The sequence below is a fragment of the Penicillium psychrofluorescens genome (genome assembly GCF_964197705.1).
Source record: "Penicillium psychrofluorescens genome assembly, chromosome: 1".
Lineage (NCBI taxonomy): Eukaryota > Fungi > Ascomycota > Eurotiomycetes > Eurotiales > Aspergillaceae > Penicillium > Penicillium psychrofluorescens.
In genome coordinates this window covers 2,612,263-2,635,979 of record NC_133439.1, presented here as the reverse complement: position 1 = coordinate 2,635,979, position 23,717 = coordinate 2,612,263, and the positions used below count along the sequence as shown (strand labels likewise).

General features: G+C 54.2%; 9 protein-coding genes across 9 annotated transcripts; 2 read left to right on the top strand and 7 right to left on the bottom strand.

Annotated features, from left to right (window-relative positions):
* Positions 1-1,483: 1,483 nt before the first annotated feature.
* PFLUO_LOCUS984 (uncharacterized protein) lies at positions 1,484-2,998 on the bottom strand (the record flags this gene model as incomplete). The annotated part of the gene is made up of 2 exons (XM_073787497.1): positions 1,484-1,725; positions 1,819-2,998. 2 exons carry the CDS (start codon positions 2,996-2,998, stop codon positions 1,484-1,486), a joined length of 1,422 nt encoding a protein of 473 aa, XP_073635079.1.
* Positions 2,999-3,631: 633 nt separating this feature from the next.
* PFLUO_LOCUS983 (uncharacterized protein) lies at positions 3,632-5,205 on the bottom strand (the record flags this gene model as incomplete). Its single annotated transcript, XM_073787495.1, has 5 exons — positions 3,632-4,387; positions 4,475-4,852; positions 4,926-4,967; positions 5,022-5,092; positions 5,160-5,205. 5 exons carry the CDS (start codon positions 5,203-5,205, stop codon positions 3,632-3,634), a joined length of 1,293 nt encoding a protein of 430 aa, XP_073635078.1.
* A 532-nt stretch (positions 5,206-5,737) lies between these two features.
* On the bottom strand, positions 5,738-6,457 carry PFLUO_LOCUS982 (uncharacterized protein; the record flags this gene model as incomplete). Its single annotated transcript, XM_073787494.1, has 1 exon — positions 5,738-6,457. The coding sequence occupies one exon, from the start codon at positions 6,455-6,457 to the stop codon at positions 5,738-5,740; it is 720 nt and encodes a 239-aa protein (XP_073635077.1).
* A 339-nt stretch (positions 6,458-6,796) lies between these two features.
* PFLUO_LOCUS981 (uncharacterized protein) lies at positions 6,797-9,211 on the bottom strand (the record flags this gene model as incomplete). Its single annotated transcript, XM_073787493.1, has 10 exons — positions 6,797-6,949; positions 7,005-7,192; positions 7,316-7,529; positions 7,684-7,791; positions 7,952-8,164; positions 8,217-8,498; positions 8,558-8,640; positions 8,693-8,924; positions 8,978-9,076; positions 9,131-9,211. The coding sequence occupies 10 exons, from the start codon at positions 9,209-9,211 to the stop codon at positions 6,797-6,799; spliced, it is 1,653 nt and encodes a 550-aa protein (XP_073635076.1).
* Positions 9,212-9,697: 486 nt separating this feature from the next.
* On the top strand, positions 9,698-10,971 carry PFLUO_LOCUS980 (uncharacterized protein; the record flags this gene model as incomplete). Its single annotated transcript, XM_073787492.1, has 2 exons — positions 9,698-9,754; positions 9,793-10,971. 2 exons carry the CDS (start codon positions 9,698-9,700, stop codon positions 10,969-10,971), a joined length of 1,236 nt encoding a protein of 411 aa, XP_073635075.1.
* Positions 10,972-11,295: 324 nt separating this feature from the next.
* Positions 11,296-12,185, bottom strand: PFLUO_LOCUS979 (uncharacterized protein; the record flags this gene model as incomplete). The annotated part of the gene is made up of 3 exons (XM_073787491.1): positions 11,296-11,567; positions 11,622-12,052; positions 12,130-12,185. 3 exons carry the CDS (start codon positions 12,183-12,185, stop codon positions 11,296-11,298), a joined length of 759 nt encoding a protein of 252 aa, XP_073635074.1.
* Positions 12,186-12,353: 168 nt separating this feature from the next.
* On the bottom strand, positions 12,354-14,621 carry PFLUO_LOCUS978 (uncharacterized protein; the record flags this gene model as incomplete). The annotated part of the gene is made up of 3 exons (XM_073787490.1): positions 12,354-12,846; positions 12,895-14,454; positions 14,518-14,621. 3 exons carry the CDS (start codon positions 14,619-14,621, stop codon positions 12,354-12,356), a joined length of 2,157 nt encoding a protein of 718 aa, XP_073635073.1.
* Positions 14,622-15,205: 584 nt separating this feature from the next.
* On the top strand, positions 15,206-18,621 carry PFLUO_LOCUS977 (uncharacterized protein; the record flags this gene model as incomplete). Its single annotated transcript, XM_073787489.1, has 4 exons — positions 15,206-15,337; positions 15,388-15,603; positions 15,655-16,084; positions 16,715-18,621. 4 exons carry the CDS (start codon positions 15,206-15,208, stop codon positions 18,619-18,621), a joined length of 2,685 nt encoding a protein of 894 aa, XP_073635072.1.
* Positions 18,622-19,093: 472 nt separating this feature from the next.
* On the bottom strand, positions 19,094-23,717 carry PFLUO_LOCUS976 (Multidrug resistance protein; the record flags this gene model as incomplete). Its single annotated transcript, XM_073787488.1, has 3 exons — positions 19,094-21,925; positions 21,979-23,018; positions 23,069-23,717. 3 exons carry the CDS (start codon positions 23,715-23,717, stop codon positions 19,094-19,096), a joined length of 4,521 nt encoding a protein of 1,506 aa, XP_073635071.1.

Below are 23,717 nucleotides of genomic sequence, written 5' to 3'. Positions count from 1 at the left end.
ACGGGGCGATGCAAACCGAGGCTCGTACAAACCCGCATTGCGGTTCCTACTAGCCGGTAGCCGGAGTGGAATCTGTTCATAAACTGACAGTAAAATGCCTGTTGATGTAAATCAGCATTATTTTCATCTCTTATACTTAGATCGACATACAATGCAGAGAAGGCTCTCGACATGAATTATACTGGCCCGCTCGGGAATAAACTGAATGAGAGAATGCGCTTTCGCAAAATAGGCAGCACCGGGCAGTGGAGCTTCCCGTGAAGAGTCTCGAGGTGTAGTATAAACATGTCCTAAGGCAAAGAGAGCGAAGTATTTGCATTTTAGGTCCGGGTCGTCGAATGTCCCGTTTTGGTATATGTTTTGCAGAACTTCGAGGGTTTCTTTCCTCAGTGCTAAATGGAAGGATGGGTTGACATGGCCGAGGGCTGTTCGCACTAGCAATTGGGCATATGCTAGACTGGGCCATTGGATGTCGACGTCTAGCGAAGACGACAGGGTTGATTCATCTGTATAGCGCAATGATGGGAGGTTCTCTGCTGAATCACCGGAAGGCTGAAGGTACTTGCATAGACGGCTGGCAAAAGTTGGGCATGCTGCCTCGCTCATGTAGGTGGGAGGGTTAGATGATCGACTTATTGAAAACGCCTGTGTCACCGTGGGGCTCTTAACATCAGTGTCGTTAGCGTCGACAATGCTACTGGTACTGAGAGTACTGCGGAGTTTGCGAAGCTCCTTGCTATCGCTGAGAAGTTGTTCCAAGTAGCTGGATTATTGTGTCAGAGCAGCCCTGAAGAGTAAAGAGGAAAGACAAACCTCTCATCGACTCGGATTTTGCGATCGCGAGCAACATATCAGCAGTGGTTGCCCTGTCCAACTTGGCAACACCGTGAACAAGGTGTCTCCCCTGAACACTTTATTTTCTGGGCATGGCACCGGTTACAACTGAAGTCCAGGTGGGTTAGCTATTCGGTTGGAATAGGGCGCTGGATCGTGATTACTCACGCAATAGACCGTTTTTTGGGACCCATTATTGCGGAATGGCGGTCTGATCTGCCCAAATTCCGGGTCTGGGCACCTTGGCTTGTCGTTTTCTCTAGTTCATGAAGCCGTTACTAAAAGAAGCCGCCCGTAGGTTCAGTTAGGGATCCAACTTGGTGCCGGGTATTTCTTCCATAAGGCGTGGGCTAGTGCAAACCAGACAAACATCGGCGAAGTGTAAATTTGCCGGTCGAGAGTGCAACGACGGAATAGGGCTCGGCGGGACCCTGCCCTTGTGCAAGTCCGATATTAGAGACACATGCTTCATGGCTCTGAGTATCTTCTATGAGTAATCTACATGAAGTTTAAGCACAGTAAGGATGACTTTTATATCTACAACCGAGAAACCCAGAACCGAAACGACCGGAAATGCAACCACCGACACCGAGACAAAAATATCCTCGCTGAAAAACATTCGGAAAAAGACTCACATACACACGAATTTCTAAAGCTCCTTCTTAAGGAAATGCTCCGGTTTATGAGTAGTCTCATAATCGACATGTACATACGCGCGCTCCACATCGGGCAAGGACTCCAGCTTGATCTGCAGCTCCTCCGCGACGTCATGCGTAGCGCGCAGCGACTCCGTCGGGTCCATGACAATGTCAACCTCGACGAGAAGCCGCGGTCCGGAGGTGTAGGAGCGAACGGTGTCGATTGCCGTTATTAGGGGGGAGTGGGTCATTGCTGTGGTTTGATTAGTTTATGGCTTGAACTAGACGGAAACGGTACAGGAACAGTGCATAGAAGAAAACAAGGGAAGGGAAGGTAGAGACATACAGATATAAGTGATCAACTGCTGCATCTTCGTATCAGCGGTCACGCCAATAAGCAGCTGAAACTCCCCGTACGCGGAATGCAACCACAAACAACTAATTAGCACCGAGAGCATAATAGCGCCCATGGGATCGATCCACCAGCGCAACTTGCTCCCACCAACGGAAGTGAGAATACCAAACCCATTGATCAGCAAGTCATTGCGATGATCCTCCCACAGGATCCGGATCTGCGAGACTTGATGACGCAGCGCCCAGCAATAAAGAAACAGAACAAGCTTCGTAGTGAAGGCGAGAGCAACCGCGATGACGGACGGGAGATGAAACGACTTCGTCTCCTCCTCCGAGCCTGCAACAAGTTCGCGCACCGAGAACGCAATCAGAATAAACGACACAGCAGTCATCAGGAAGCAGAAACAGATATTCCCCGCCGTCTCGATCCGCGCCTTGCCCGCGGGGAACTTGCGCGGATCGACGCGGTTAACAGCCTTGTTGCAAAGCAACAGCGTCAGATTCGACATTGGGTCGAAGATGGCGTCTGCCATGGTCGTTAATAGGGATAATGATCCCGACGACACGGCGCCGTACACCTGCACCACAGAGAGAATGATATTCGCTGCGAAGCTGCCGTACACGGCGATACGGTATTTCAGGCGATTATCAGCATTGAGCTCGCGCGCGGCGCGGACATGTTCCTCAACAGGCTTGAGCATGCGCTGGATGTTCTCGTTTTGGCGTTCGTAGAAGCCTTGCAGTCTCCTGGCTGTTAGGGCTTGTTTGCCGCGCAGGCCCGGTGCTTTGACGAGATCCACCACGTTCTGGCCATTACTGCTTGTCTGCGTGGAGGCGCGTTTGCGGGAGGTATTCGACTGGATCTGGCGGATTTCTTCTTCGGATTTGATCTTCGACGCGAGCCGGAACGGGTCGGTATCGGGTGTATACTGGGGCGGACGTTGTCCCTCTGCATCGTCGGTGCTAGTACTTTCGTCGTACGGGAGCCGGCTCATGCTAGCCTCGTCGAGTTCGAGGGCTGTCGTGGTGGCCGCGTTGATGGAGAGTGGCGTCATCCTGGTGTCGGAGGGCCGGTAGGGCTGGAGGGAGTGCGGCGAGCTGAGGTTGCTGTTGCTGTGGTACCGGTGCTGGAATGGGTGGTTGGAGATACTTTGACGCAGGCGGTCCTCCATGGTGCATGTCTGTCAGAATTCCTTTGGCTGGAATGAAGAATGGCGGCGCAAGGGTCGTGCGTGTCTCTGGTTGGTTCAACTTTTTGGGGGAAGAGCTCTTTGTAGCTCTTATCTTATCGAGACGAGTAACTATGGCGTAGTTAGATCTTGAATGAATGCTGATTGCAGAATATGTGGAATGATCTTTAATTCATTGCAATCGATTGTAGAAGTGCGAACAGTCAATACTATATAGTCGTATCTCAATATCTGTATGCGAAGCTATAAATAGATTGATGATCAGAAATAAGCCTAGGTTCAACGAGAGTGGATCCTGATCTACTATCGCGAGAGCGATATGAAAGACGAAATGCCGGATAAACCAACGATTTCCTAGCTTTCAAGGAGCTCACTATATCCAGATATTCCATACAATCGGTTTTTTCAGGCTGTGTATGGTGGGTATATACTCTGTATGCCTGCTTCTACCGAAAAGAAGTATATAATCCAAGTAGATGTAAGAAACGGTGCTCCACGGAGGTATCATGGGTGAGTGCAGACAATGACAACAAAACGCTTTATCGAGAGACAAGAACAAAGACAAGATAATCCCCAAAAAAGAAAGCAGAGCCTCTAACAACAACCAACCGCTCTTCAGTGCTCCTGCTCAGTAGCCACAATCCCAACACGACCACTAGGCTCTGTGCTACGAGGATGATTCGAATCGGAGTCATTCGTAGCATAATCATCGTCAAAGGGATTCTGCACCTGGAACTCATCCGAGTTATACTCATACCGCTGGCTCGTAGTCCTGGGGGCAGTTGGTCGCGAGCTGGGCGCTGGCTCTGCGGCATCATTTACATCGATCAAAGGCGAGGGCACATCGTTATCCAAGCGAGGCGCTGCATTCGCCGACATGGGCCCAATAGCGCCGGACGCAACGGCATAATTGTTCTTGTTTGACTGCGGGCTGCGCTCGCGGGCGGAGTTATTATTGGGGCTCTGACTGACAGAGCCGCGGGCCTTTCGCGCTTTCAGCGCTGCGCGCTGCTGCTGTGAGAGCGCCACGGACAGCTCGTCGTTCGTCTCGATCAGAGTTAGGAGAGTTTCATCGTCCGGCGCGGGGTTAGTCGCCTGCATATAGCCCGAGATGACACCCGCAGCGTTCCGGCAGCGGTCCGTGAACTCCTTGATCAGGTCGTTGCTTTCCATCTCTGTCGGCGGGGTCGACTGCACGAACTGCGTGAGCAGCTTGGCGGAGTTGCGCGACTCGGTAACGCGAGCCGCTAGCTCCTCCGGGTTTGGCAGCACGTTGCGCGGTGCCTGCGGACGCGGAGAGTAATTATAATTCTGGTACTGCGGTTGCTGCGGATTCGGTGGATACGATCCCACCATCGGCCGGCGGTCCGTCTAATTCGAGAGACTGTGGTTAGCGGATGGGTGCCTTCTGCGATACTTTTCCTCAAAAAGGAAAAACAACCAAAAACAGGTTCTTACCCATGACTGCGTAGCCTTGTGCTTCTCCTTACTCCACATCTGCAACAGTTCCGTCAGGTCCTGATCCCAGTGGCGCTGCGTCTCCAGCGTGCTCAGGTATTGGCGCAGGTAGTGCTGCACGTGCCAGTCGCGCCCTTGCCTGAGCTGGGTCTTGATCGTGGACACGAATTTGGCGTCAATGTTGCGCGTGAACGTGTGGCCCGGGTTATCGGCCAGGATGCGCATGAGCATGATGGCGTTGTACTGGACGTGGTTCGGGGTTTTGTCTGGCGCGGAGAGGTACCTGCGAATGCGATGGGCGGCCTCCTTGGCGGCGTTGGGACTGCTTTCGGCAGTTTCGACGATGAGGGGCAGGTGGACGAATTCCTCTCCGGCGGTCTGTAGTAGGGAGGCTTGGTCAGTTGGGTGTGCATAGCATGGAAGTGGAGGATTGTGGGGGTTGAGTACATACAGAGCTGTGCTGCGGGGCACCGCTGGTTTCGCAAAAGGCTGTCTGGACTTGTTGTCAGTCGGGATAAATCTGTTTTTTCAATCTCAACAAACGCACAATTTCTCTTAGGAGAATGCCCTCGGGCGAGTCACTGGAGTGGGTTGGTTCGGTGTCGGAGCCAGATGGGCCTGGGTGGTCCTGTTAGCATTCCGTGAACCGGGGAGAGGGGGGGAAGAGACGAGCAGTCCAACTCACTCTCTTGCTCACTCTCACGCCGGTTGAGACGTAGGAAGCGCTTCATGGCGGTGGTGGTGGTGGGGGAGCGGGGGAAACAGGGGAGGAAGAAAGAGAAGGTTAGGAGGCAAACTAGAGGAAAAACACCGATACTAATAATTGATGGGGGCCAGAGCCAAAACAAGCCACGGAAGAGAAGCGAGGTCTCAGCCTCCCCGCCAAGCGAAGACACTACCAACAGGCTATACGCGTAGATGTCCGTTGACGTGTTTCGGGGGTTTCTTCTGTGGTCACCGATGGTTAGTCTCTGGTTGAGCTGCGTCAGCCGGTACTAAGTAGGTGCCTAGCAGTCAACAGCGATATAGTGCATGGTCAAGGCGAGCTACTGTGAGTAATCGCTAGGCCAAAATTAGTATTGCTAGACCGTTCATGGAAGCTATAGCTAAGCCCCAAGCCAAATAATGAAACGCGATCGTCCTGTCTGGGGCCGTAAGGATCAATCAATCTATTTTTAACTACGATCCTACCCGCAACAACAAAAGCGATCCTCTCTACCATAATCAAGAATGATATACTACCACTACTCTTCCCGATGACTACTATTGTTCCAATTCTTTCTCCAATGCATCTGCCATCTCCCCTAGTGTATCAAATCTCCAATCAAACTCAGTTTTCCCCCGATTCCCCATGGTAGCCCCCGGCCGCTCAATCCAAACAGACTTAACTCCCATCTTCTTCGCCGGCTGATGATCATGAAACTGGCTCTGCGCCGTCTGCAGAATCGCTGTCTGAGGAATATCAAAGGTGATTTTTACTTTGTCAATCATATACTCGAAATTCCGGAGATCAGGTTTATAAGACCCTACATCCTGCGCCGTGATGACCAGATCAAAGGGCACAGATTGCAAACTACCCTCATTCGAGCGCGCAAAGGACTCCCTGTCGACATTGGACAGCACGACAAGTTTGTAGTGTTTCCCCAGTCGGCGTAGCGCATCCACCGTGTCTGGGAAGGCGGGCCAGCTGCCGACGGAGTTGCCAAACGCGCTGCTTTCTTCGGGGCTGGGGGGTGGGAGACCTAGTTGCGAGGCGAGGGTTGGGTGGATGGTGGCTAGCAGCTGCGAGTAGGGCATGCCGGGGGTTTTGCACTGCTGGGCGCTTTCGAGAGAGTCGTAGAGGGTCAGCAGGTGCGCGTTGGGGAATACGGTGGTGCTCTTCGAGAGGAGAGGTTGTAGGGCTGAGAGGATGCCGGATTCCCAGTCTATTAGGGTGCCGTAGACGTCGAAGCAGAGGAGGCGGTAGTCTTTGAGCTGGGACATGGTGTGGTCTGTACCTCTCCTAGGTGATCCGATGGTTGTAGAGGAAAATGACCCCGCAGCAGAATATTCCCAGGTCCCTACCGATGTTATTGGAATACAGAACCTAGTAGATTACAGAATGATATCGTGGTATTTGAACTTTTTGAAATTGTTCTCCATGCGTGCTGGGCGCCATGACCTTAAAAACAATCAATCGTGTGATCCGTTTCCAACAGACATCACAGAGAGACGAGATGCGGAAAGGAAAATCCCCCGCCCACTGCGACCGTTTTCTATTTCCGGGCACACAACATCATCATATCATACCCCCTTCTCCTTCACATCCATCCACTGATCCATCTATGCCTCGGTGAGGGCACGGCGGATCTGGGAGCCACGCTGGCGGGACGACAGACGGGGCTTGAGGGCATCCGAGGGGCCCTTGGCGACCTGCTCATCGGCCTCAGTGAGGATGAGCTCGATGTGGCAGGGGTTGGTCATGTAGGGGTTGATCTGGAGGATGTTAGTTAAGTGTTGGGTGGGTTGAGACATGATTCAAGAAACGTACGCGACCGTGGGCACGGTAAGTGCGTCTCCGGCCCTTGGGAGCCTGGTTGACCTGGATGCGCTTGACGACCAGGTTGCCAGTGTCGAGACCCTTGGTGTCGGCGTTGGCCTCGGCGTTCTTCAGGAGATCGATGAGGAACTCGGCGGACTTGACGGGCCAGCGGGCCTTGCTAACACCGAACTGCTTGCCTGAGTGGTTGTCAGAAAAAATATTCAACCATTAATTCCATTCTGCAATCGTGCGCTTCAAAAAAAAAACCTCCACTAGTTTTTTTTCCCACATGCAGAATAGAAGAAAAGGGAAGCACTCACCCTGAGCAGTGCGACCGGTGCTGCCGGCGTACCGCCGCATGGGGACGGCCATGGTCTTGGTGGTGACGTTCTCGAGGAAGGTGAGGGCCTTCTGCAGCTTCATGCCGTTGATGGCCTGGGCGGTCTCACGGGTGTTCTTGAAGCTGACACGCAGGTACGAGCCCCGCGCGCGGGCGCTCTTCGTGGCCGAGATCTCCTGGGCGGCGTAACGGACCTGTAGAGGGAGAGGGAGTTAGCGTTTGGTGTTTTTGTGGATTTGACGGATTTCAAGATGAGACGAGTCGACAGTGGTTGACCAGGCGAGCGGCATCGAAGAGTAATTGGGCAAAGGAATTGTCGTCGAGACACAAGAGATCAGGGAGACTCACCATCTTGGAGGAGTTGGCGAGAGGAAGTCGATGGTCCTTTGTCGGGTGGTGATGGGTTCCGCTGTCGGTCGCGGATTCTTCGAGTGTGGATTTTTGCGAGGTCAGGTGCTAAGCGAGCCCTAAGCGGGTCAGGTGATTATGCCTTATGTAAGTAAATTGTGATGCCTCAGGCAGACTTGTTTAGAGCATCTCTATTAACTGAGGTAACTATTCTCCTTTATCTAACTACCTGCGTAGGGACTCTGCCTACACTCCTCCCCATCTATACCTTGGCCTGCCGCTTCTGCTCTGGTACCTGCGTGAGCAACTCCCCCTTCTCCACCGCCAACCGCAGATTATCCAGCACCAAAATTTCCATCTCCCGCTGCGTCTCGTAGGTCATCGTGCCAATGTGCGGCAGCAACATAACGCGCGGGTTACTCACCAACTCAGGCTCAATCTCGGGTTCATTCTCGTACACATCCAGGCCGGCAGAGCGCACCTTTTATCATCATTAACTGCCGGATTCTCCTCAGGGAGGATTGGATACATACCTTGCCCGACTCCAGCGCCGCGACCAGCGCCTTCTCGTCAATCAAGGCTCCTCTCGCCGTGTTTACGATCACCACGCCATCCTTCATCTTGCCGAACTCCGTTGCACCAATAATGTGGCGCGTGGATGCGTTCAGCGCCAGGTTCAGACTCAGCACGTCGGCATTCGCCAACAGCTCGTCGAACGAGACATACGTCGCGCCTCCTTCCAGATCAGCGGGCAGTTGCGAGCGATTGTGATACTGGATCTTCATGCCGAATGCTTTGGCTCGCGCAGCCATTTCCTGATCCCCGTTCGTTAGGCAGAGCTCTATCATCAAGGCAAGTAAATCAATCTACATACCCGTCCAATACCCCCCATCCCCAGAATCCCCAACACCTTGCCCTGGGGATCATTGCCCAATGTGGTCTTTCCCTGCCAGGTTCCTATCCCTATTCTCAGTGGGCAATCATTTTGAGCGTAGGCAGATGAACTCACCAGCGCGAAGAGCCGCCTGCGGCACGTAGGCCTGTCGCAATGCGCCAATCATGAGGAAGATGCCCACGTCGGCGGTGGCGTTGTTCACCGCGACGGGCGTGCTGGATACGGCAATGTTGCGCTGCGAGCAGGCGGCGATGTCAATGTTGTCATAACCCGCGCCGTTGTGGCAGATGTAGCGCAGGGATTGCGGGAGGACGGCAACTAGCTCCGAGTTGAAGGGACCAGTATGCTAAAGGCGTGCATTTAGCCAATGACCTTTCTGTAGAGTGAGTTTGCTCGCACCTTGTTGGACGTATTGGACCGGTAGATGGCAACGACGTCGTCGTACTGGCCGGCCTGGCAGTTCTGGATGAATGCTTGTCTGCCGCCGCTGGGGAATTCCTGTTGCGGATTAGCGGTTGCACCTTTTTTTTTTATATAACTAGGCGATGTTACTTTGAGCGTCAGGATGGAGGAGAGACTCTCCCATTCCTTACGCGCATGTATAATGTCGCCGATGAGCAGAGCGGAAGGCATGTTGGCGGTTGTTTTCCGGGGGTATTGTTGCGAAAAAGAGAGAAGAGCTGGCTAAAGGGAAGAAACAAACCCCGCGACTATCGATAGATAACCCCACAGGTGGAGCCTGAATTCCGAGATGACAGAGTACGGTGTATGGAAATAACTATACTAAGTGCGAGTTCTACTGTATAGTTGGTGATTTAGAGCTATATCTGTGCCTAAAGTACATGTTTGCGTCTCTCGTCTCGTAACTCTTTTAATGAGCCCGATTATCCCTGAAGTCTCGTCTGTCCAAATGATACCGACACGGACACCCAAATCATCCTACGGCATCGGCAATTGAAAATGCGGCATCTGGCTCGATAGCCGACACGGACCAAGTCCGGCACCCCCACCAGAATGCGTGGGGGAGAATGCGTGGGGGGGTTTACGAGGGGAATCATCACATCAAGTCAATTCTTGTTCGACTCTCTTCCTCTCAAACAACTCATACACACAGCTACCATGACAGAGACAACCGTCAATGCGCTCGTCCTCCACGGCGCAAAGGACCTGCGCCTGGTAAGAAACAGAATCCCTTGATATGAAACCCAGAACAGGTCGTTAACGAATACTCTAAGGAAACACGCCCAGCACCCGCCCCAACCGGCAACTCCGTCCAAGTCGCCGTGCAAGCCACCGGCCTCTGCGGCTCAGACCTACACTACTATACCCACGGCCGGAATGGCGACTTCGTCGTCCGCGAGCCAATGTGTCTAGGCCACGAGTCCTCGGGCACCGTCACAGCCCTCGGAGGCGACGTCAAGAGCCTGAAGATCGGCGACCGCGTCGCGCTTGAAGTCGGTCTGCCGTGCCGCAAGTGCGCCCTCTGCCAGCAGGGCCGGTATAATATCTGCTCGGCGATGCAGTTTCGCAGCAGCGCGAAGCAGTTCCCGCACCTGGACGGCACGCTCATGGAGCGGACGAATCATCCCGCCGACATGTGCCATCTCCTGCCAGATAATGTGTCTGATGCCGGTGGGGCATTGATTGAGCCGTTGGCTGTGTGCTTGCATGCTATTCGGCGGTCGAGGCCGCCGACGGCCGAGCAGGTGGCTCTGTCGAAGAGCACGGGAGAGGGGACTGCGGCGCTGGTGTTTGGCGCGGGCGCCATCGGGCTACTCCTCGCTTCTGCGCTGGCTACATCGGAGCAGTTTACCTCTATCGTAGTGGCCGACATCGATCCCTCGCGATTGAAGATCGCAGAGGCATTGGGTCTAGGTCTGAAGACAGCGCTGATTCCTCGCGGGGATCCCGCCCACCCGCCTCCTGCGCCGGATGCGCCGCACGCAGAGCAGACCGCGTTCGCACTACAGAATGCCCAGCGCGTCGCGAGCACTCTCACTGCAGCAGCTGTCTCCGCCGACGGCGATCTTCCAGTCCCCGGCTTCAGCCGCGTCTACGACTGCACGGGCGTGCCGGCCTGCGTGCAGGCAGGCATCTACGCCTCCGCACCAGGCGGCGTCCTCGTTCAGATTGGAATGGGAAATCCCATCCAGACACTCCCCGTTGGCGCGGCGGCGCTGCGCGAGGTTGATATTATCGGCGTCTTCCGGTATGATGGGTATGCGTACCCGGCTGCGATTGCGTTGATGGCAAGTGGGAAGATGGCCAAGGTGGAGGAGCAGGTCGTTACTCATCGGATTAAGCTTGCGGATGGGGAGCGTGCGTTCCAGCTTGCTGGTAAGGGGGTTGATGAGGTGGGGAAGCCAGTTGTTAAGGTTGTGATTGAGAGTTAGTTGTGCATGTATGTATGTATACCCGTGAAAATGGAGAGATGCAAATATTGGGCCGAAGAAATCGAACAGGAACGCAAGGAGAGAGCTACAGCCGAAACAGGTCCAAAGGAAGACTTGCGTCCTTTGCCACAGTCAACCTGGCAGTGACTTTATTGGGGTAACCATATGCCAGCACTTCAACAGCAGAGTATGCAATGCCTGAATAGATGATAATTGCTATGATGAATTACTGCCAGATGGAAGCTAAAGTTGGGCCTAGTTCCCGCTAGACACTTGAATCTTGAACACATCGTAAAGTTACGTTTATCGTGCCTCAAAACTCCCCTATTTTAGTCCCCCAGCCAGCAGGAGACTCTGCCCCGTCATATACCCGGTCTTGCACAGCATCGTAACAACATTAGCCGTTTCCTCCGGTGTACCCAGTCTCTGCAGCGGGATGCTGGCCGCGACTTCAGGAATCGCGGCCGCGTTGGGGATCATCCCCGTGTCACCGATCATCGCGGGAGCGACGTCGTTGACGCTGATGTTGAACTCGGCAAGACGAGTAGAAAGATTCTTCATCATGCCGGTAAGACCGCCCTTTGATGCGGCGTAATCTAGATACAAAGTTAGTCAGTCACCTGAAAAAGAAGGGGAGGAGGCCCGCATACGACACCCATTAATGCCCCCGCCTTGGCCCGCGATAGAAGACATCAATACAATCCGGCCCCAGTGCTGAGCCTTCATATGCTCCACGACGCCCTTAACAAGGATGAATGACGCACGCAGGTTGACGTTCAGGGTATAGTCGAACTCCTCGAGGGTAATATCCCACACATTCGGGAAGCGCTTCCCGTACCCGGCGTTGGAGACCAGGATGTCCGATCGTCGGCCGTGCTGCGCGTCGATCTCTGTGAACATTGCCTCAATGGACTCTGCGGAGCTGACGTCTACTTGGTGTGTGGAGATGCGGAGCTGCTTGTCTGCGTGGGTGGACTTGAGTGTCTCTACAAGCGTGTTCATTGCGTCTAGATTCGTTGAGTAGGTGAGCGCTAGATGAACGCTTTCGGAGGCGAGTTGGTGGGCGCAGGCGGCACCGATTCTAGATGCATGGTCAGTCCTGTTTTGTAATGATATTGATGTTTTTGTTGTGTGATTAGCTGAAGAGGTGAAGCTTACCCGCCCGAAGCACCGGTAATTAGAGCAAGACGCCCCTTGATCTCGTTGAGCGACATTTTTGCACTGAATCGCAAGTGGATGTAAGAGTAGAAGGTTAAATGCCTGTCTGTCCTCGGCTACAGCAGCATATCGGACGGATCGCCGAGGATATGGCTGAGTGGATATGGCCCCGCACACCAGCCCCGCGGGGTGAAATCATTTGCCGATATTGACACTCAGTATCATCAGAAGAGCAGATTGCTGCTCAGATCACCCATCCACGCAGGCTGCCATGCCTGCGATCGACTCTGGTCAGATTGGAGCAGATCCGCGTTGGCGTTCTGGAACGCATCGAAGCCCAGCATGCCCGCGCCGGAGATCTGGTCGCCAGACACATAGTCGCCCACGGCCTCGAGATCGAGCCATGAGAAGTCGTTGGCGGGACTGAAGTGCATGTAGCTACTGTGTTCGGTAACTGGGTTCGAGAGCGCGCTTTGAATGGCGAATTCGCTGCTCTGCGGTGTTTCTGTTGAGGTGTTGCCCATCGGCGGCCTGGCTTTCCAGAGAAGCTCGAGCAGCCGCGCATACCGTGATCCAATATCGTCTGGTCCGGCGCTTGATTGATTGAGGATTTCGGTGGTTCGTGCGACCAGACCTTGCACTTTTGCTTCCTCGGAGGGAACCATCATGCCGAACGAGCGTGCTTTATACAGAAAGACGGCGGAGTAGATGCCATACCTGCATTTGATTAGTTGGATCCTGTTGATACAAATGAAAAGGACTCACAGATAGAACCGTAACGGCATGAAATGCAAATGTCTCTCTGGATCAACCGAGTCCACGAGAATAGTCAAATACGCCTTGGCCGCATCGACGGACTCATAGATGAAGCGAGAATCCTGCATCGACGCCACATTCCGAAACGTAGCCCGCAGCTGTTCGCGGTGAGACACCCCGTCGCTCTTGGGTTTCACCAGCGACTGAGAAATAGCAGCCTGAAAGGCAAAAGCAGTCGTGTATAGACGCAGGTACTCGTACGACAACTGTAAGGTCGCGCGCATTGGCGGAGAACAGTCTAACGAGCCCCAGAGTGATTTCCATCGCAAGATGGCAAGTCGGAAGTCATCCACGTACTTGACGTAGTCGCCCATCAGCATCATTTGATTGCTGGCGCGCATACCGGAGTACAGCACTTCGTGTACATTGCCATATAGCTGCGTCAGATCCAGCATAGCCTGAAAGATCTTTGCGTAATCCTCATCGCCGTCCGTAACGGGCTGCAACGACGGAAAATCCTGGCTGGACAGCCCCGTCATCGGACCCGGCCCGCGAGACCAGAACGCACGTCCAATTCGCACGGAGACTAACCTATCCGAGACATAGCAGCTAGCCCAGGCCAGTCGCCGACGGGCTTCGGTTTCTTGATCCCCGGAAGGATCGCCCCGGAAGGACGTTCGATCCAGCCCGATGAAGTAGCCCGACCGCAGTGCAAGACCCACATGCATCCATGCCGCGCGATCTTCCTCGCCTCGTCCCACGCGTTCGATGCGTGGACGCAGACCCTGTGGCTCCCACTCGGCCAGCAAGAGCAGAGCCTCCACGGCTTCGACGTCGCATTCGGCACCAGCTGCGATGCCGGAGATCAGCTCGTGCATGTACTTCGAGCAGTACTCATGGATCTCTGGCCGATCGACAAGGTCTTTCGAGGCGATGGTCAGGACTGCAGTCAGCAGATGCTTTTCATTGGTGGCAAAGTCATCCAGCGCGGAGCGTTGGAAATACTTGCGCGGCACCAATGGCAGATACGGGTGGAAGTTGGCTTCGTAGCGCATCACTAGTTGCCACACAGTTTCTGGGTCCAGAGACCGCGACTGGACCAGGCGGTATGCTCTGGTGCCCGTGCTGGGCGTGGTGAAGTCGGGAGCGCCATTGCCCAGACCAGAATAGGAAAAGCTGCCTGAGCGAGGGTTGGTGCGCACTGCTGTAGCAGTAGGATCTGCACCGCTCTGAGTCGCTATACCGGTCAGACACTGCCAGGCGTCTGACGGGATACGCGGGACAGAGCTAATGGACGCGGCCTCGTCATCGTCCACCGCAGCACTGGCAGAGGTAGGAGGATTCGGCGGCAAAAAGACCACAGGACCGGGATACGAAACAGAATGCCTCCTAGTATCGGGACTAGACGTCTCCGAGTCCTTTCCGGGCGACAGAACACCCGGCGTGAAGTTCTTGATTTTATTCTTGCGAATACGGCGCCCGCCGCGGTTAGAGCCGCCCAGAACACAGTCGCGGTGCTCGCGCACGCAGCGCTGGCAGGGCGGCTTACCGGGATTGCCGTTGCTATCTCTGTCACGAGGTGATTAGCCTGTCTCTGCGAAGATCCGGGGAAACACCCTCCGCAGAACGTACAGGTCGCATCGGGATTTGCGCTGACGGCAATGCAAGCACGCGCGGGATACCCGCTTGGCGATGTGATCAGCGCGGGATAGGTCTTGTGGTGACTCCAGCTCCATTCAGGATTCGGGTTTGGGCTCTAGCAGGGAGTAGTTGGTTGTCGCCAACAATTCTTGTACAAAAGCATGAGGATGGACGGCACAGACCCCCACACGAGCTGGGTTCATTACTCATCAGACTCTAGCAGGCGTATCAGAGCTCTTTCGCTACTGATTTAGATATACGTTTCTAGATGTTACTGGTTACTTGTTCTCAATTTATTTTGAGGCCTTGAACTGGCCATTTTCATTGTCGTTGTGTGGTGGGCGCAGCTCATGACGATGTCGATGTTGGACGGACTCAATTGCCGTCGGCTATTGACCGCTCGCGACGCTGGCGACGAGAACACAGCACAGCTAGCAACTTACTTGGAAACTTTTAGTCAGTTTGACAGAAGATAAACACTTAATACGCATGAAATCCTACAATTAATGAATTGGCCTCTCTGTTAACAGATATACACTCGAACAGACACAAATCTTCAATCGCCGACGGCAATTGCCTTCCCGATCAGGAATACCCCGCGTGTGGGGGAGGGCACTCCGATAAAATATTTGAGTCCGCGGCTTGTCTCTGGTGAAACACGCATCACACAATAATAATAATGGCAGCAACAGTCGCTTCACTTTTCTCCGTGGCCGGTCAGACCGCCATCGTCACTGGCGGCACGCGCGGCATCGGCCAGGCCATGGCCATTGCCCTGGCGGAAGCCGGCGCAGACATCGTCTTGATCCAGGTACGTGACATGCATCAAGAAGCCGAGTCAAGCTGATTGCTGTCCCTTAGAGAGACGAGTCCAACACGTCGACCCGAGATGAGATCGTCACTCGTCTAGGCCGCAAAGCCTGGATCCATGTCGCCGAACTGTCCGACCGACAAGCCATCAAGGGCATCATGCCCGCTCTCGCCAGCCAGGGTATTAAGCCGCAGATTCTGCTGAACTGCGCGGGCATCCAGCGACGGCATCCGAGCCACCAGTTTCCCGACGAGGACTGGGACGAGGTTGGTGTCTTGTTTCTCAACACCACGCCACCCAAATACTGACTGTGATAGGTTATCAATGTGAACCTTACCTCAGTCTTCACGCTCTGTCGCGAATTCGGCGCCTACCTCCTCGCCCGCGATGCCTCCGAGTTCCCCTCCGCCCGCCGGGGCTCCATCATCAACGTCGCGTCCCTGCTTACCTTCCAAGGTGGCATCACCGTGCCCGCCTATGCCGCCTCGAAGGGCGGTGTCGGACAGCTGACCAAGGCGCTCTCGAATGAGTGGGTGGGCAAGGGAATTAATGTCAATGCGATTGCGCCGGGGTATATCGCTACGGATATGAACACTGCGCTCATTAACGACGCGGACCGTAACGCGGGCATCATGGCGCGTATCCCTGCGGGTCGGTGGGGTCAGCCGGAGGACTTTAAGGGGATCGTTGTCTTTTTGGCTAGTTCGGCGAGTGGGTATGTGTCTGGCGAGGTTGTTACTGTGGATGGTGGGTGGATGGGACGGTAAGCGGAGAGGCACTACCTAGAGATGATAGTATGAACTCTGTACGCTTTCAGGCATAGCATCAAGTCACTGAGCAAACGAAAGCCATGACTTGTATACAAAAATAGAAGCAAATGTTTGTAACTACTCTAGTGGCTTATAGACTGCGGGGACTTAGTGGTATGCCTCTGATGTGCTTAAATCACTAGTCTTGTCAAGCCAAATTAATTTGCTACTGCTAAATATTATTCAATGTCCAGTCAATAGACTAGCACGGTCGATGAGCCGAGTGGTTGTAAGCGCCGCGTTTCAGGGCTGTTTCCGATGCGCCTGAAACACAGGAACTATAGGCTGGCGTCTCACCAATTGCATTGTTTCATTCGACAAACGTCGGTCTTATTGAAGAGATAATGCATAATGGCCAATTATTTCGGATCGGCCTTGAAAGACAAGCCTTTTACCCCTACCGGATGATCGTCATTGTTGCCTTCCTTGTTCCAGACAATGGTGCTGAATGGCCCTTTGTTGAGACGATGCCATTCACATTCCAAACATCTATATGATCTCATCCCATCTGATCATCGCATTCCTCTTGTCCGCCACATATTCTGCATGTAAACATCCATCCATGCAGCTCTCAAGTTGACTCTCACCACCGAACAACTGCAGTCGGCCAACTCGCAATCCACCCGCTGGAGGGTGGCCAACTCGATGGCTGCCCACCTAGCACCGCGGTCCTACGGGCCAAATGTCACCTACATCTACGAATACTCTAGAGGCCTGAGTGGTGTTAACGTCCCTCTCGACGTCCTGTTTACTCGCGTAATCTACACCTCGGTCATCCTCCTCGCGCTGGGCGTCTTCTGTGGCCGCATCGCTCAAATCAGCCATGCCTATCTTCGCCAAGTTACCTCGTCGGCGGCTGACAGGCGCCAACAGACGTTCTGGAGCTTGGAGCAATCTACCTTGTGGGCGAACGTAAAGAAATATCTGCTTTACGCCCCCCTGGGCAAGAAGAGACATAACCGCGAAATCCAGCTTTCGTCCGCTCTCAGCATGGGCACGTTGCCATCCCGGTTCCAGGCAATTTTGGTTATATTCTACCTGATCAGCCAGCTGGCATATTGTTTTTATCTTGACTACAGAGTCAATGTCAAGGCAGCGCTGCTCGCCGAACTTCGTGGCCGGTCTGGAACGCTGGCCGTCTTGAACATGGTGCCTCTTTTCCTTCTGGCTGGTCGCAACAACCCTTTGATATCTCTCTTGCATATCAGCTTCGACACCTACAATCTTCTGCACCGCTGGCTGGGGCGGATTGTCGTGCTCGAAGCCGTCATCCACACGACTGCCTGGGCTATCGACGCCTGCGATGAGCAGAGTTTCGCTCTCATGCTCCTGCGCCTGCGAGACACGCCGTTCTTCAGCTGGGGCCTGGTGGGAACTATCTCGATGGTTTTTTTGTCATTGCATTCCCTATCGCCTATCCGTCATGCCTTCTACGAAACTTTCTTGCATCTGCATCAGCTCTTGGCGTTTCTGGCTTTTCTCGGGGTCTATTTCCATTTGAATCTGGACAGCCTGCCACAGAAGTATTGGTCCAATGTCGTCGCGGCCATCTGGATATTCGAACGAAGCGTCCGATTCCTCCGACTAATCCACCTCAACATGTCTCCTTCGACCGGCTTCACCAATATGATCGTCGAAGCTCTCCCCGGCGAAGCATGCCGAGTAACCTTCCACCTCCCCAAATTAGTGCAGATCCGACCCGGCTGCCATGTCTATGCCTACATCCCGCGACTATCGTGGTGGATGTCGCACCCATTCTCCATCGCCTGGGCAGAACCACACACCACCCAACCGCTATCTCCAGAATACAAAGAGATGAGCCCATCAGCACTAGAGAAACAGGCATTCCCTTCAACATCCAACTCCCGACATACCCAAATCGCCCTCATCATCAGCGCCCGCCAAGGCATGACCCGCAAGCTCTACAACCTCGCCAGCGCGTCCCCCAACCAAACCATCCGTGTGACAGGTCTCCTCGAAGGGCCGTACGGCTCCCACCCAGCCAATACCACCAGCTACGGCACGACAGTGCTCTTCTCCGCCGGCGCAGGAATAACCCACCACCTGCTATACACCCGCGATCTCATCCAACGCGCCGCAGATTCCCGCGCCGCGACACGTAAAATCTACCTCATCTGGTCAATCCGCTCAACCGACCATTTGGAATGGATCCGTCCATACATGGACCAAATTCTGCGTCTGCCGATGCGGCGCGAGATCTTGGTTGTCAAGCTGTTCGTCTCGAAGCCGCGCCGCGCTGCCGATATTGTGTCTCCGTCTGCGTCGGTGCAAATGCTTTCTGGACGCTGTCGCCCCGGTGTTGTTCTTGACGAAGTGCTTCCTGTGCGTGTGGGCGCTACCCTTGTTTCGGTTTGTGGGCCCGGTGCGTTTGCGGATGAGGTTCGGGATGCGGCGAGGGAGAGGATTGGGCGAGGTGCTGTGGTGGATTTTGTGGAGGAGGCTTTTACGTGGTAGATCTTTTTTTTTTTTTTTCTAGAGGTAGATTTAGATTATCCTTACTTGGGAGATGATGTCTATACCGTTGATCAAGGAGGTACTATCATCCCTTTTTATTATTTGTTCCCTACACAATAGACTGAATGCCCAATCTTCGGAGCGTTACACCTGTCTTCTGAGGTTTCTACCGTGAACTAGTTTTCAAGAAAAGAAGGAAGGATTTAGCTTGTATAATGTCTTATTTATTCAAGTCTGAGGGACCTCTCTATCCCCTGTCTTTAATGTAACCCCCATTTGTCCACTGCACAGAGACCAAAAATATACAAAAAATATACAAAAAACCGACGTAATGTGCAACAAAGACCGGAGAGGATGCTGCGACTGAGTAGAGACATATGCAAGATGCAGGGAGGCAAGGAAAACAAATGTGCAACAAGAAAAGAAAAGAGACGGTCTATGTATAATTAGAGAAAAGAAAAAGGAAAAGGAATTAGGTAGAGCTCTTCTCGCTCTTCTCGCTCTGCTCGCTCTGCTCGCTCTTCTTGTCCTTGCTGTCCTTGCTGCGGCTTCCTTTGGGCACACGGGCCAGCCAGTAGATGAACACGGCCAGGAAGATGTTAACAAAAATGTAGATCCACATGAATCCAAAGTTGCGCCATGCATCCTTGTAGTAGCTCCCCACTTGAGCGAGGTAAGTGTCGGTGGAAGAGATGGTGCAGAAGGAGCACTCGCCCGTAGCGGAATTATCCTGGAGATAACCACCGCGAAGGTCGATAAACGGCTTCATGTACTCGAGGCAAGTCTCGTTGGAGAGCGGCTTGAATTTCAAGAACTCGATGGACTCGCATTTGGCATCGGTGCCCGATACACCCGTGGAGAGCATAGCCGAGACCAGGTAGGTGAATGGCGAGACGCGGTACATGAAGATCCAGAAACCGGGCATCTGAGCTGGAGTGGCGAGGACACCACAGAAGATCAGACACAGCGAGAAGAGCATATTGGCCAGGTTGCCACCTGTCTCGGCGAGCTCGATACCGGCGATCATCATGTGCGCAAAGGTCGAGGTGAAGAGCAGGAAGCTCCAGATGAGCAGGAACATCAGCGCACCGCGCTCGTGCACTGCGCCGGTGGGTTCGGCGTTGCGGTAGAGACCGATCGGGTAGTACCAGCAGACGAAGATAAAGACCGCCATGAGCGTGTTCCAGGGCAGTTCAACGAGGATGTTGGCTGTCATGAATGCCTTCCACGAGTATGACTTGGAGGGCCGCTCGCGCACCTCGTACAGGGAGCGCTGCGTCACGAAGTGCGGCATGATCTGCTGCACCAAGTTGCCGAAGATGGTCATCAGCATGAAGATACTGAACATCTGGTTCTGGAGACCTTGGGCACTGTTCTGTGCCTGGAAGAAGGAGAACCCGATGTACAATGCGGTCAGGATACACAACGCCGACTTGGAGTAGATGTAGACGGGCGTGCGCCAGTACTGCGCGAAGACACGGACCAGGCACTCGTACAGCTGCACGGAGAAGGGAGCGGCGAATTCCTTGAAGCTGTCCGCATCATTGCTGGCTGACTCTACTGGTTTCTGAGAGAGGGTCGATTTCAGCTCTGCGAGGTGCTCCAGCACCCCTTGGCGCTCGGGGCTCTCGCGCCAGACAGCAGGCCAGTCGATGTCGCTGTGGGTCCCCGGGGCGGCACCGATGACCTCAAGCATCCACTCGGCCGGGTTGGCCTCGGTCGGCAGCTTGGGTGCGCCGTTCCTCTCGAAGTAGCTGGACAGGATAGAAGACTTCTCACCGATGTCACCAAAGTAGACAGTCCTACCGCCCTTGGCGAGGAAAAGGAGACGATCAAACCGCTGGAAGAGCATGGCGCTGGGCTGGTGGATGGTGCAGAGGATGGCCTGGCCGTGCTTGGTGAGGGTGTCAATCAGATCGAGAATGGACCAAGAAGTCTGGCTGTCAAGACCGGATGTGGGCTCGTCCAGGAACAGAAGCAGCTGCGGCTTCGCGGCGAGCTCGACTCCGATGGTAAGACGCTTGCGCTGTTCAACGTTGAGACCTTCACCGGGAACGCCAACGACGGCGTCGGCATAGTGCTCCATACCAAGCAGCTTAATGACCTCCTCCACGTAGTCAACTTTCTCCTGATGGGAGAAGTGAGCCGGCTGGCGGAGAATGGCACTGAAGCGAAGAGCCTCGCGGACGGTGCTCGTGGGGAGATGCAGATCCTGCTGTTGTACGTAGCCCGTCTTCCGCTGGAAGGACTGGTCGCGGAGACGACCGTCAACAAGCATCTCGCCACTGACAACACCCATGGTGACACGGGTCGCAAGAACATCCAGAAGCGTGGTTTTACCAGCACCGGAGACACCCATGAGAGCCGTGCAAGTACCGGGCTTAACCCAGCCATCGACGTGATCCAGAATACGGCGTTCCTCCTTCTTGATTTTGATGTCGTAGCACACGTCTTGCCAGTGGAAGACAGCAGTCTGCCTTTGGATGTTGGCAGTAACTTCCTTGCCACTCGACTCTTCCGTCTTCTCGGCCGGGCTCACAGTCTCGGGCTGCTCGATATCGTCTTCCGATCGCTTTCCGGGGGTATGTCCGCGACGGAAGAGGAGAACCTCACCCTTGGACTTGGACTCGGAGATGTACTCGGTGGCGATCAGGTAAGTGGCCATGAAGAAGAACAAGAAGCCGATCATGATACCCAGGTTCCTCCACTTGTGGCTGTTGTAGTACTGAAAGCCTTCATGGAGATAGTCATTGCCGTACACAACGCTCAGACCTGCGCGAGCACCCTTGGACGAACAGATCTTGTTCTCCGGGCCGACGTTCTCGTAGCCGGGACCAGCAGGGATGAAAGATGCAGGCAGGCATTTGAATGACCGGTTGTGGAACTCGTTGACCATGAGCGACTCGAAACCGTACGCAATCGGATCAATGTAATTCATCCATCGGGACCAGCCAAGCATGTTGCCAGTCGGAATGGTGAAACCGGTATAGATAATCAGACCCAGGATCAGGATGGCAGCGGGCACCAGAGCCTGAGACAGCGTACGCGAGGTGGCAGCAATGGTTCGGAAGATCATTGACATGGTCAGGGTGGTCATGATGGAGAAGAGAAGGAACGTGAAGAAGGCACCGGGAGTCTTGCGAAGACCTGTCATGAAGTAGAGCGTGATATTGAAAGTGACGGCGTTCAGGAGCTTATATGGCATGTCACATAACATGGACGCTACTGCTTCAGCAAATGGGTGATACATGGCATAGCGAGCTTGCTTTTCGACAATTGGACGTTGTGCATAGAGGGTCAAAATCTGGGCATTCGTCAGTATATGTATAGGTGTGCGTCATTTCACAAGAAACTCACCTCGAGCGCACTGGCGAAAGCGTTGAGCAAAACCGCAAAGAACAGAAGAGCACCGCGAGAATAAAAACTGTCCGTGGTGTCTTGCAACTGATAGAAAACAGAACCGATAATCAAAGCCATGATGGTGTTGCCGATAAGTTGGCTCAGGGTTAAACTCGCGTCGCCCTTCAGACGCTGGAATCCTCGCACCATACAGAGATTGATCTGCTGCGAGACGGACATGGTGTAGGGAGACTTGACTCTCTGGTTCTTTGCCTGCATGGCCCGACGAGAGTCGATGAACTTCTGCACTGATTCGCCTCCGAGAGGGAACTCCTGCTCGTACTCTTCGATCTCTCTCATCAGGTTCTTATGAGCGGCGCTGTTCTTCCAAGCAGCCGCAAACTCGTCGGGTGTCCGGGGGACCATGTTCTCGAAGCCAGGCTTGACAACTCGCTCAGCCGGACTGGTCAAGGAAGTCAAGAAATCGGCGGTCGTCTGCCGTTCCGGGCACTCGAATCCCATGGTAGTAAAAAATTCCCTGGCCTCGCCTGTGGGGCCGAAGTAGATCTGGCGACCCTCATACAACACCGTCACCTTGTCAAACACATCATAGGCGCTCTGGGAAGCCTGATAGATGGCCACTGCAACCGTGGCACCGGCATATTTGGTCATCAGGTTGAGTGTCTTACAGAACTCGAGTGCGTTCGCACTGTCCAGGCCACGGGTACTGTTATCCCAGCACTGAAGAGGGCTGCCGCACAGGGTGGCCTCGGCAATACTGACACGCTTCCGCTCACCACCACTGACACCGCGGACGAAATCATTGCCGACCTTAGTGTTGATGGTGTGCGTCAGGCCGAGCATAGCCATAACCACATCGCGCATGTGGACAGCGTATTGCTCGCGCGTGATGTCGGGTGGCCGATTGCGAGGAGCGCGAGCAAGCGCCGCGAACTTGAGCGTGTCCCCCACGGAAAGCTGAGGGAAATGGACGTCCGTCTCGGCCGTGTAGATAGCCTCGCCACGGAACTGGTTTTTCATCAACTTGTCGGAGATACCTAGAATTCGGTCAGATCCCACGTCCCCTAGCATTCCGTAAGTAACTCACCTTGGTAGTTCATGTGTGAATCCTTGTCTTTGTGAATTCCGTTCATCTCTCCAGTCAGGGTCTTCAGGAAAGTCGAGCAACCACTGCCAGGCCGACCCAAAACGACCAGCATCTCTCCACTCTTCACCAGACCATCAAAATCCTGCAGAATTTGAATCTTCTGCTTGCCGGTTCCGGTGAGCATACGGGCCAGCGCTCCAACCTGCAGAACAGAGTTGAAGACATCCTTTTGGTAGTCTGTCGGACTGCCGAAGCCGTGGACGCTGAGGTTCCTGAACGCCACGCCCGCATTCCGCTGCGGGTAGCGTTCCGGGTCGCGAGAGGTGATAGCCAGCAGGTTTTTCATCCAGTTCTTGGCCTTGAAGTTAGGGCTAGCCGGGTTCAACGTGGATTCCTCCTTGGTACTCGCGAAGGGGTTCTCCGTGTTCTCGGCGGAAACCGAGTAGTGCGTCGACTGTCGAGTCAATTGCTGAGCCAGACGAGTGACCTCGGCCTCAATGACCTCCTCATTGCCGACATCGTTGACCTTCTCGTGGGCCGTCTCCTCGGAGCTCATGCTGTCGGCCGGGTCATGGCGTCGGGCCTCAACCGTGGCAGGCTGGTCTGACTCCGGGTTGAAATTGGGGTTGATCGTCCCCAGAAGAGACAT